Source organism: Geotrypetes seraphini, chromosome 7 (genome assembly GCF_902459505.1).
Source record: "Geotrypetes seraphini chromosome 7, aGeoSer1.1, whole genome shotgun sequence".
Lineage (NCBI taxonomy): Eukaryota > Metazoa > Chordata > Amphibia > Gymnophiona > Dermophiidae > Geotrypetes > Geotrypetes seraphini.
In genome coordinates, this window is record NC_047090.1 from 15,533,933 (window position 1) to 15,546,668 (window position 12,736).

Here is a 12,736-nt window from a genome sequence, read left to right on the forward strand (position 1 = left end):
GCACGCCCCGCTCCTGGTTGTATGTTCCTTTTGCAATTGCTAATAAAGACAATTCAAAAAATAAAAAAATAAAAAAAATTTGACCACATAAAACATAGTCCTATCTTTATGAAGTAACTCATGGCCAGTTAAGTGATAAATATTGGCTTAACTAGCTATGCGTTAGCTGACTCCGCAAAAAACGGATATTCAATGGCAAAGCCCGGACATAGAAACATAGAACATGGCGGCAGAAAAGGGCCACGGCCCATCCAGTCTGCCCACCCTAATGGCCCACCCCCTAACTTCCTCCATGAAGAGACCCCACATGCCAATCCCATCTTTTCTTAAAATCTGGCACGCTGCTGGCCTCAATTACCTGTTGTGGAAGATTATTCCAGCGATCAACCACCTCTTCGGTGAAGAAATATTTTCTGGCGTCGCCATGAAATTTCCCACCCCTGATTTTCAACGGATGCCCTCTTGTCGCCGTGGGTCCTTTAAGGAAAAAGAGATCCTCTTCCACCTCGATACGGCCCGTGACATATTTGAATGTCTCGATCACGTCTCCCCTCTCTCTGCGTTCCTCGAGTGAGCACAGCTGCAACTTACCCAGTCGTTCCTCATACGGGAGATCCTTGAGACCTGAGACCATCCTGGTGACCCAGATTTGAATATATGGGAAGAACACCAGTGGTGATCAGCAAAATACTAGGCAATTGTGAATGAAGGCTTTTGGTAGACCCCCGGCTGCCCTGGTTCTGATGGAGTTGGAAGCCCAAAAGAGCAGGATGAAATTTCTGGGCCCTTTCTTAAAACCTGTTAGGGTTTCTAGGCTCGATGCGACTGTCGCATTGATTAGGAAACAGAGAAGTCGGAAGTGTATCTGTGTAGGATAGCATTTGGTTTTCTGACTTTATCGTATCGGTTCAAATGTCCTAGTGGTCTCCAATGTATATATTTATAATAATAAAACCCTAGAGCGCGCATGCGCTGTGGAAAGTCCGTGAGTCCTGGTGGCGTGAGGTGTGCTTCTGTGCCAGCGACTCCTCCCTCCCGCTGCCGGTCCTCTTCAAAGCGGCCTGCTGAGGTTCGCCAGCCGCTGTGGCGAACCTTGCAGGCCGCTCTCCACCTTCCCAATGCAATGCAAGAAACAAAAGGATCGATGAAGAAAACTATAAGGGAAAAAAAAAAAAGCAAATCCAGGTAGGCGAAGGCGGGACGGAGGCTGCGATCGGCAGCGGCTGCTGCTACTCCTCCAGCCGCCTAGCTCCTCTCCGCCGGCTCCGGCCGGCAGCCCCCTCCGCCCCGTCCTCTCTGCTCCGGTGGTCCGCGCAGGAGAAGGAGCGGATGAAGCAAGATCACAGCACGAGGGAGACCGTGCAAAGGGAAATGCAAGGGGGTTGAAAAAGCGAAAGGTGGGATGGGACGGGAAAAGGGAGGGGGAAGAAGCCTAAAATGAAAAAAAAAAAAAACCCCAAAACAACTTTATACAGGAAGAGGAGTCTCTAGCACCCGTTAATGTAACGGGCTTAAAGACTACTATATATATATAATATGATTGCCAACACGCTGATTTCTATAGAATGATTCTGCTCTGTTAATGTTTTTGTGGCACCTAATTACAAACATTTTAAATTCCTGAGCTCCTATTATGCAGTTAATGGTTTTAGCTTTTCAATATTGAAATGTGTGCCTTTTCTCTGACACATTTCTTGCCTTAAGGGACCTTGTACCCTTTTCTTCGATTAATATGGTGGCAGCCACACTGGCAGCTCCGAGGTTGAATTTCACAGGACATGTAGCGTACAGTAATTTCTCATTTACGTGCCTTTAAACATTTGAGGCTGCTAGGTTTCTTTTTCAGAACCACTTGACGAGATTTCTTCTGGAATGCTCCACGTCTCTTAAGCTTGTACCATGCAACTTTGGGTTCTGATTTCTGCTGCCCATGGATGAGACAGAAAGATGGCATGATTGGCATGGACAAGCCTGCTTTACATTTTAACTCGACTATTCATATTGTTCCTCCAGTTCTTTTCTGCGGTGCCGTACACCTAATTTTCTTTCTTCTTTGAATATGATTGACAGAGTGGATTTAAAACAAATTTTGTTTTAATTAAAGCGTGCTTGCCAGATGTGTTGCCAGGGTTTTTGATTAATTTCTTCTCTGTAGAATTTGCAACGTTTGTCTCCATCTTATTTCACTTAAGCAGTAAAGCCGTGGAAGATTCGCAACATAAGCTGTGGTGCAGTTTTGTGCATGCGAGTAGGCCTTCAATCATAGGGGTCTTTTATTAAACCATGTTAAGCTGTTAACCTGGGAATCGGTGCGTGATAACTTAATGCAGGCTGAGTTGCACTAATTCCTGTGCTCAGTTACATAGGGGTCCTTTTACTGAAGTGTGGTATGATTTTGCACTTACTGCGCCTTAAGAGCAAATATGAAACAGTCAGGGAGTTCTTTATATAGTGCCAAATGTTAGGCACTGTTTCTGCACTGAAAATTTGGCATGGAAAAGTGTCATAATGGGATGCAAGGTGCCAAAACGAGGCAGAAACAGTAGATTTGCATGAAAAACACACTTACAAGGGGATGCTGGAAAGTTCTCAGCCCAACCAACCAGCGTCCTGAATTCTGAGCGTGGTTTTGCCACTGTAGCTGAAAAGAGTGTTATCTTATTTCGTTAAGGACCAATTCGCAGAAACGATATTCTATGTTTTGACATTGTTTCAGATCATTGATTGAACTGTATCCACGTCATTCTCTTCTTGGTTGGGCTGAGAACTTTTTAGCACCCTCTCGTAGTGTGAAGACTGTTTCAGTCTTTGGTAACCAGAACTGAGACTGTGATGTCATAATGCCTCATTCCACCAATAAGAGTCAACCTCATCAGTGATGTCACAAGGGATTGATTGTCCTGTACTTGGCTCAGCCCAACCAACTTCCTAAATTCTGGACGTTATTTTGCCACTGTAGCTGAAAAGAGTGCTATCTTATTTTGTTAAGTGCCAATTTGCAGAAACGAAATTCTATAGTTTAACATTGTTTCAGATCATTGATTGAACTATATCCATGCCATTCTCTTCATGGCCCAGATACTATAAAATACACCTAAAGTTAGGTGCCTAGATTAGTGTATGTAGCCTATCTAGTTACCTGCCGTAATTATTTAAAAAGCTTAATTGATGCAGATAAGTAATTAGCACCTCATAACTGGCATAAAAGTGGTATAGAAACTCAAGTAAATAAAACAAAATAAAAAGATTGGTAGGCGCCTACCACTTTCAGGAAGGAGCCTACAAGAAAGTCGGCCTGGTTGGGGCAGATCATGGGCATGTTTTTCATGTAGGCACTTGTCTTGGACTTAGGCGCTGGTATTTAAGCCAAGAAAACTCTGGTGTGCCTAAGGTTTGGCCACCTACTGGTCGTTACTAGGCGCAAGTCTATAAACAGAGCCTAACTTAAGACTGACATGCGTTATGCGTCACGCTCCTCAGCGCCTATGTTTTAGGTGCTGTTTATTGAATCGGGGCCTTAGAGAAAAATGCCTCTGTGTTTCTATGTGGGTCTGCAAAGGGGGTGTGGCCATGGGAGGGGCAGGGCGGCTCATGGGCGTTGATAAAAGAGCAGTTGAACAGAATAGGGAAGACCAACCTAAAAAGGAAGTTGAACTACTCCGTGAACGCTCTTTAGAGGGCATGTCCGGGCGCCCAGTTGGCTTTTCAAAACCTGGCACTTTGTCTGGGTTTTGAAAAGCTTCTTTGGGACCACATTGGGACGCCATCCATGCATGCGGGGTTGCAACGCGGCGATGCCAGGCGCACGCGCGCACACATGCATGTTGTCATTGTGTTGCATCCACACATGCGCAGATGCCTGACCGACGAGAACAGGTTGCGGGGCGGGGCTGGGGCAGGACGTGGGCAGGACGGGCAGAACTGGGCGGGCCTGGGGGTAGGGCTATGCGTCTGGATTTTATTTAACGAAAATCTGGTAAGCCTAGGAATACCAAATCCTAAAAAGTATGAGATGAAGGGAACTAGCAAATGCTGTAAGTGAAACCGCGTGATGAAACGCGCAGAATTTGAGCAAGAAAGCTTTTCTCATTGTCCAAAAATAAAACCAGATGCTTGCTCATCAGTTACAATAGAAATGACCAGGAGGGACCCTGAGGAGATCAGGTTTCAGGTTTATTTAAAAATTTGATATACCACCTTATCAAAATTCAAAGCGGTTTTTCATAATATATAAAAACAAAGAGTAGAAAAGCATACATTAAAAACAAATTATAATTATTAAAACAGACAGTCAAACACATAGACGGACATTAACTTACCGAAACAAAATGAAAAAGGGTAGAAATACATTTGTGTAATGAAAAAGAGAGGGAGAAGGATCAAAACAAAAGGGAGGGAACAAAAAATAAATAATCTAGCACTTTGTAGAAAAGATTAAAATGAATAAGAAAAGCAAGGAGCGAAGTTCCATTACAGTCCTTAAAAGGACTATTATACTCCAAATGCATCTTTAAAAAGAAAGGCCTTCAAGCTTTCTCTTATATAATGAACTTTCTCTTATATAATTTGGTGCTGAGTTCCAGATGGTAGGGGCCGTCACAGAAAAGATATTAGTACGCATGGTGCTAATGTGTCTTTGGATAACAGGTTTTGATAAGAAGAACGTAATGTGCGATGGGGGTTGTGGGGGATTAATAACCTGTTGATGAAATCAGGTAGACCGGAAGCTATGGTTTTATGTATCAGTAACATTATTTTATAAGTAATTCGATGATCTATGGGAAGCCAATGGGCGTTAATCAAATGTGGTGCGACATGATCGAATTTTCGAGCTTTTGAAATGATTTTAATGGCAGTATTTTGAATAATTTGGAGGCGTTTTATTTCTTTCTTAGTGATGCCTTTAGCTAAGAAATAGTTAAGAAGAAAAAATTTAAAAATTTAAATTGAATCAGGTTGGGCAGGCTGGATGGACCATTCGGGTCTTTATCTGCCGTCATCTACTATGTTACTATGTTATATAATGCATTGCTATAGTCTAGACTTGAAATGACTAGCGAATGAATAAGAGTATTTAAAGAAGTTTGGTCGAATAAAGTAGAAAGAGATCAACTGCAACTCCGCCCTGCTCGCACAGCTCTGGCAGAAACAGTTTTACAAGGTGATCAGGAGTTAACAGGCCCTGGCTCAATTGCAAAAGACGCTTGCTGAAGAAATTGCTCTTTCGGGGGGGCCTGCGCAGGCAGCCAGTTGATATCAGATTTCTTACATCGAGCACAAAGCCAGTGCGTGAACGATGTAAGAAAATGTGAGCAACTTTGAGTAATTTATTGCTTTTTTGAATAGAGGCTTGAATGCGCCCTGGACTAGCTTCAAGAATGTTAATTGTGCTCAAGAATGACTGGTTATAGGGTCTTATTCTGCCTCATTCAGGATAACAATGACAGTATCAGAGACAGGAGCAAAGAGTGAATTATTTTCCCTCTCAACTGCATAATACTTTCAAGAGTGAAAAATGTGTGTCTGTAATTAACCATAAAACTCCGCTCCCCCTATATCCTTCGTACATTCACAAGAGATGAGTGGCCATTATAGTTACCCATTGTTGCTCGTATCTCTAGAAAACACATGCGCGGCTTCCATTGTTTTGCTTTTTTTTTTTTTTTTTTTTCTTATTTCACGGCTGCGTTGAGCAACACTCACAACAAAGTAATTTGGAGTTTCAAAATATTTTCACCTCCACTGTGTGAGCTTTTGGTACATCTAATGCGGCATGGCGGCACTATTTGTGTCAGAAGGAATGGAAGATGATTGGACTGTTTAATTTCTTTCTTTTTTTTGAGACGAGAGGTTTCGACCACCAGAAGTGGGATAACCAGTTTTGTTTTCACTGTTGTTTCAAATTAGGTGCGATTGTACGCTAGACCAGAGATGATTCAAAGGGGATCCGGGGACTACGCCTTAAACATAACAAAGAGGCTTCTGGAGTTTTACGAAGGTTACTTTATGGTGCCGTATTCTCTGCCGAAATTAGGTAAGATGCCATCTTAATTTATGTTTATTCAAATTTGATATACTGCTGAATCTTACGTAGAGTTCACAGTGGTTTACATAAACACTAACCTCCCTCTTTTACAAAGGCGCATTAGCTGCTTCAGTGCACGCTAATGGGCACGTTAGCGTTTACCACGTGCGTATAAGTAGCGCGTGCTAAAACACGTAACGCTCCTTAGTAAAAGGAGCCCTAAGCATAAAAAGGAACGCCAATTAAAATAGGAAAGCACACAGAGAACAACAACAACAACAAAAATACAAATTTCTATCATCAAAATTTAAAATACAACCTACGGATTACATTGTGGGTTGTTGTTTTTTTTTTTCCAAGATAATCTGCTAAAAACCTTCAATAGATACGATCCATTACTAGAGCATCTGCCCCAAAAGCTTGCTGGGAAAAAAAATGGGTTTTAAGAAGTGTTTTAAAGGCCTTGGCGTTCGTCTCTGCTCTGATGTTTTTAGGGAGGCCATTCCAGAGACCGGGTGCTAAGTAGAAAAAGGCTTTTGCACGCCTCGATTCCCAGTTTGCTCTGCTTACTCCTGGGAGAACAAGTCCGTTATCTTGTATTGATCTTAGAACGCGCATTGGCGAATGAGGGATTGCTAGAGGGCCAAGATAACCAGGAATGATTTGTGAGTGAGCAAAAGAATTTTGAATTGAATTCGATATGCAATTGCGAGCCAATGATCTTGTGTATACAAGGGAGTGACATGGTCATATTTACCTTTGGGTCCTAATAGCTTTATCGCAGTGCTCTGTGTTGAAGAAACGAATAGCTGGTCCTCTGCTAAGGATCTGAAAGGACCTTCACGTAGATGGTCTGAGGAGTGAACGGGAAGCTCTGGCTTTGTTTGAGATTAGAAAAAAACAATCATTTTCTCTCCTGTCTAACCAGGAATTTCATTACTGAACACTGAAAACTGCATGACGGGGGCTTTGTAGATAAGCACGGTATCCAGCCAGTGACCTAAGGGGCACCAGTTACCGCACAAGGGATGCCATTTAGAAGGTCGGCTTGGATTCTGCATTTATAAAAACTGGTGTTTCACGTGTAAAAAGGTGCGTCACATGGTGTGTGCCGAGTTTTACATATGCAGAAGATAAGAGAGGTTTAGGCTAGAAGGCGGGCAGATGTTCTGACCTGGTTTGGGCAGACCAAAATAATATATATATATTTTTTTTGTATTTTACAATGGGAATTTGCATTAAAAAAAAAAAAAATCCCCATTGGTATTTACACTTGCTTTGAGGTAGTTGTAAGTGTTTGGGTCAAGGGTCCTTAGCAGTGATTGAGGCCTCTGTGCTGTTTATAGTTTATATCAAAAGTTCAAAGAGATACAACTATACGATGGGAGGGATGTTATTGAATGAGAGTACCCAAGAAAGGGACTTGTGGATAATGGTGGACATGACAATAAAACCGACGGCACAGTGCGCAGCGACCGCTAAGAAGGCAAATAGAATGCTAGGCATAATCAAAGAAGAGTATTACAACCAGAACGAAAGAAGTTATCCTGCCGTTGTATCGGGCGATGGTGCGTCCGCATCTGGAGTACTGCGTCCAATATTGGTCACCGTACCTTAAGAAGGATATGGCGTTACTCGAGAGGGTTCAGAGGAGAGCGACACATCTGATAAAAGGGATGGAAAATTGGGTCTCTTTTCCCTGGAGAAGAGGAGACTTAGAGGGGATATGATAGAGACTTACAAGATCATGAAGGGCAAAGAGAGAGTAGAGAGGGATAGAAAGAGAGACAGAAAGGTAGAGAGACAGAAATAGAGAGAGAGAGAGAGAAAGAGAGAGAGAGAGAAAGATTGGAGAAACTGGGACTCTTTTCCCTGGAGAAGAGGAGACTTAGAGGGGATATGATAGAGACTTACAAGATCATAAAGGGCATAGAGAGAGTAGAGAGGGATAGAAAGAGAGACAGAAATAGAGAGAGAGAGAGAGAAAGAAAGAGAGAGAGAAAGGGAGAGAGACAGAAATAGAGATAGATAGATAGAGAAAGATTGGAGAAACTGGGACTCTTTTCCCTGGAGAAGAGGAGACTTAGAGGGGATATGATAGAGACTTATAAGATCATGAAGGGCATAGAGAGAGTAGAGAGGGATAGAAAGAGAGAGAGAAAGGGAGACAGAGAGAAATAGAGAGAGAGAGATAGAAAGAAAGAGAGAGAGAAAGGGAGAGAGACAGAAATAGAGAGAGAGAGAAAGAGAGAAAGATTGGAGAAACTGGGACTCTTTTCCCTGGAGAAGAGGAGACTTAGAGGGGATATGATAGAGACTTATAAGATCATGAAGGGCATAGAGAGAGTAGAGAGGGATAGAAAGAGAGACAGAAAGGGAGACAGAGAGAAATAGAGAGAAAGAGAGATAGAAAGAAAGAGAGAGAGAAAGGGAGAGAGACAGAAATAGAGAGAGAGAGAAAGAGAGAGAGAAAGATTGGAGAAACTGGGACTCTTTTCCCTGGAGAAGAGGAGACTTAGAGGGGATATGATAGAGACTTACAAGATCATGAAGGGCATAGAGAGAGTAGAGAGGGATAGAAAGAGAGACAGAAAGGTAGAGAGACAGAAATAGAGAGAGAGAGAGAGAGAAAGAAAGAGAGAGAGAAAGGGAGAGAGACAGAAATAGAGATAGATAGATAGAGAAAGATTGGAGAAACTGGGACTCTTTTCCCTGGAGAAGAGGAGACTTAGAGGGGATATGATAGAGACTTATAAGATCATGAAGGGCATAGAGAGAGTAGAGAGGGATAGAAAGAGAGAGAGAAAGGGAGACAGAGAGAAATAGAGAGAGAGAGATAGAAAGAAAGAGAGAGAGAAAGGGAGAGAGACAGAAATAGAGAGAGAGAGAGAAAGAGAGAGAGAGAGAGAGAGAAAGATTGGAGAAACTGGGACTCTTTTCCCTGGAGAAGTGGAGACTTAGAGGGGATATGATAGAGACTTACAAGATCATGAAGGGCATAGAGAGGGATAGAAAGAGAGAGAGAAAGGTAGAGAGACAGAAATATATATAGAGAGAGAGATAGAAAGAGAGAGAGAGAGAGATAGAAAGAGAGAGATAGAAAGAGAGAGATAGAGAGAAAGAGAGAGAGAGAGATAGAAAGAGAGAGAGATAGAAAGAGAGAGAGATAGAAAGAGAGAGAGAGAGAGAGAGGAAAAGATTGGAGAAACTGGGACTCTTTTCCCTGGAGAAGAGGAGACTTAGAGGGGATATGATAGAGACTTACAAGATCATGAAGGGCATAGAGAGAGTAGAGAGGGAGAGATTCTTCAAACTTTCGAAAAATAGGAGAACAAGAGGGCATTCGGAAAAGTTGAAAGGGGACAGATTCAAAACGAATGCTAGGAAGTTCTTCTTTACCCGAGTGGTGGGCACCTGGAATGCGCTTCCAGAGGGCGTAATAGGGCAGAGAACGATACTGGGGTTCAAGAAAGGATTGGACAATTTCCTGCTGGATAGGGGGAAAGAAGGGTATAAATAGAGGATCACTGCACAGGTCCTGGACCTGTTGGGCCGCCGCGTGAGTGGACTGCTGGGCCTCAGGTCTGACCCAGCGGAGGTATTCTTTATGTTCTTATGTTCTTTCATTAGGTTACTTAATTGGTTTCTTGTGTGTGTGTGTAGTTTGGGAAAACTGGTATTTACATGTGATTCACATATATGATGCAACAACATACTACCGCTCCTATTTATCACTTATATAGCACTGAAAGGCGTACACAGCACTATACATTTTGACATTTAATACACAGTCCCTACATAGAAGAGCTTACAATCAGACCTGATACATAGGGTAAGGGATGCAGAACCCAAGGTGAGAGGAGTTAGGAGTCGAAAGCACTCTCAAAGAGGTGGGCTGACATTTATAGATGGTCCTGCTCGGAAGAGCTTACAATCTAACTTGGACAGACAGACATGACATATAGGAGTTAGAAGTCGAAAGCACTCTCAAAGAGGTGGGCTTTTAACTGGGCCTTGAACACTGCCAGAGACGAAGCCCGCCATTGGGATTCGGGCAGCTTGTTCCATGCATACGGTGCAGCAAGGCAGAAGGGATGGAGTCTGGAGTTGGCAGAGGAAGAGAAGGGCACAGATTGAGGGGGGGGGGACACCTACCAGCTGAGTGGAGCTCACAGGGGGGAACATAGGGGGAGATAAGTGAAGCGAGATAGTGGGGGCAGCTAAGTGAGTGCATTTGTAGGTCAGTAAGGACCTCCACAGGTGGATGTGGTTCAGACTTCATACCATTAAATTCTCCGCAAGGGACTCTGTTTTGGCTACTAAGCATCTGCGTCAGGGGTCATGGGTCCTTTGATTAATGAATCCTCTGTGAGACACACTGATCTAAAAAGATCTTAGTGATAACCTTCTGAGAACATATCTATAATAATAAAACCCTAGAGCGCGCTTGCGCTCTTGAAAATTTGTGATTCCTGGCGCCGTGAAGTGTGCTTCTGTGGCAGTATTCTGTTTGACACCTCACAGCGCTTGCAGGGGCTGGAGGTGCGTTCGGTGGCTGAAGGCGCGCGACTGTGCTCTCTCCCTGCCAGCGTCCTCGTCGCGTCACCGCCCGCCCTCACTCGCCACTGCCTCTCACTCGCCGCCTGCCCTCACTCGCACTATTGTGCTCGCTCCCTGCCCGTGTCCTCGCCGCGTCATCTCCCGCCCTCACTCGCCGCTGCCGCCGCTGATCCTCCTCTTTAGAGCAGCCTGCGATCGTGGCCGGCTTTAAAGAACCTCGCAGGCCGCTCTCCAACCTCAGGATCGCGTCAGAGGGAATGTGCTACTGAATTGGAGAGCGGCCTGCTAGGTTCGCTAAAGCCGGCCACCACGATCGCAGGCTGCTTTGAAGAGGAGCAGGCCAGAAAACGCCGGGATGGAGGGAGGGTAAGAAGGGGATCAATACCGGGATCCAGGGGGAGAGGGAAAGGGAAAGGGGGCTGCTTTGGGGGGAGGGGTGTGCTGGGGGGGAGACAGAAGGGGCCATGGATAGGGAGAGGGAAATGGGGCTGCTTTGGTGGGGAGGTGTGCTGGGGACAGACAGTTTTGCTCTGAGGGGGAAGACAGAAGGGGCCATGGAGAGACAGGGAGAGGGAAAGGGGGCTGCTTTGGAGGGGAGGTTTGCTGGGGACAGACAGCTTTGTTCTGGAAGGAGACAGAAGGGGCCATGGAGAGATAGGGAGAGGGAAAGGGGGCTGCTTTGGGGGGGAGGTGTGCTGGGGACAGACAGCTTTGCTCTGGGGGGAAGACAGAAGGGGCCCTGGAGAGACAGAGAGAGGGAAAGGGGGCTGCTTTGGGGGGAGGGGTGTGCTTGGGGCAAACAGCTTTGCTCTGGGGGGAAGACAGAAGGGGCTATGGAGAGACAGGGAGAGGGAAAGGGGACTGCTTTGGGGGGGGGGTGCTGGGAGAAGACAGAAGGAGCCATGGAGAGATAGGGAGAGGGAAAGGGGGCTGCTTTGGGGGGAGGTGTGCTGGGGACACACAGCTTTGCTCTGGGGGGAAGACAGAAGAGGGCAATGGAGAGACAGTTAGGGAGAGGGAAAGGGGGCTGCTTTGGGGTGGAGGTGTGTGCTGGGGGCAGACAGCTTTGCTCGGGTTGGGGGGGGAGACAGAAGGATACAGACAGCGGCCAAGGAGAGAGAGATAAAGAAACACAGACAGACAGACAGACAGATCTATTCTAGCACCCGTTAATGTAACGGGCTTAAAGACTAGTAGTTGTTAATATTTCTGTTTATACACGCAATCATATTAAAAAAACAAAACAAAACCCCACAGTATTTAAATTTGAAACACACCAGCTAACTGTTTATTCGTCCCTTTCCATACCCCATTTGAAACTATCTAGAGAAGCAGTAAATTCATGTCAGGCATAGTTGAAAGTAAAGACCTAAGTGATGTGGGCTCCTCTTTGTTAACGTGTATGGTTCTGAAATGGCTGTTGATGCTGGAGGCTCTGGCAGGCACACAAATATTTCTCTCTGTCTCTAGATGTATTTTACAAAAAGTACAGTCAAACCTTGGATAGCGAACATTTTCATTAAATTTTATCTTGATCAACGAGCGTTGTCTTGCAGTACGTTCATGTAACATAGTGAGCGGCTCCAATTTACACGATAGTATGACGCGCGACCTGCTTTTGTTGGAACTTTTGTCATCGACCTGTCAGCTGGGCTTCAACGCCAAGAAATGCAAGGTCATGCACCTCGGCAGCAGAAATCCGTGCAGAACGTACACCTTAAATGGTGAGACCTTAGCTAGGACGACAACAGAATGAGATTTGGGAGTGACCATCAGTGCAGATATGAAAGCTGCCAATCAAGTGGAGAAGGCTTCATCTAAGGCAAGACAGATGTTGGGTTGTATAGAAACATAGAACATAGAAACATAGAAATAGACGGCAGATAAGGGCCACGGCCCATCTAGTCTGCCCACCCCAATGACACTCCCCTACCTTTCTCTGTGAATAGATCTCACGTGTCTATCCCATTTGGCCTTAAAATCAGGCACGCTGCTGGCCTCAATAACCTGAAGTGGAAGACTATTCCTGCGATCAACCACCCTTTCAATGAAAAAGAATTTCCGTCAGCTGGAAGCCTGAAGTCATCATGCCATTATACAGAACCATGGTGAGACCACATCTGGAATACTGTGTGCAATTTTGGAGGCCAC

The 12,736-nt window shown here is 44.8% G+C and overlaps 1 protein-coding gene across 1 annotated transcript in view; it reads left to right on the top strand.

Annotated features, from left to right (window-relative positions):
- Positions 1-12,736, top strand: part of TRHDE (thyrotropin releasing hormone degrading enzyme) — a 404,597-nt gene that overhangs the window by 70,704 nt on the left and 321,157 nt on the right. The window contains exon 3 of the mRNA XM_033951769.1: positions 5,908-6,034. Coding sequence (XP_033807660.1) covers positions 5,908-6,034 — 127 coding nt within the window. The remainder of the gene's footprint in view (positions 1-5,907; positions 6,035-12,736) is intronic.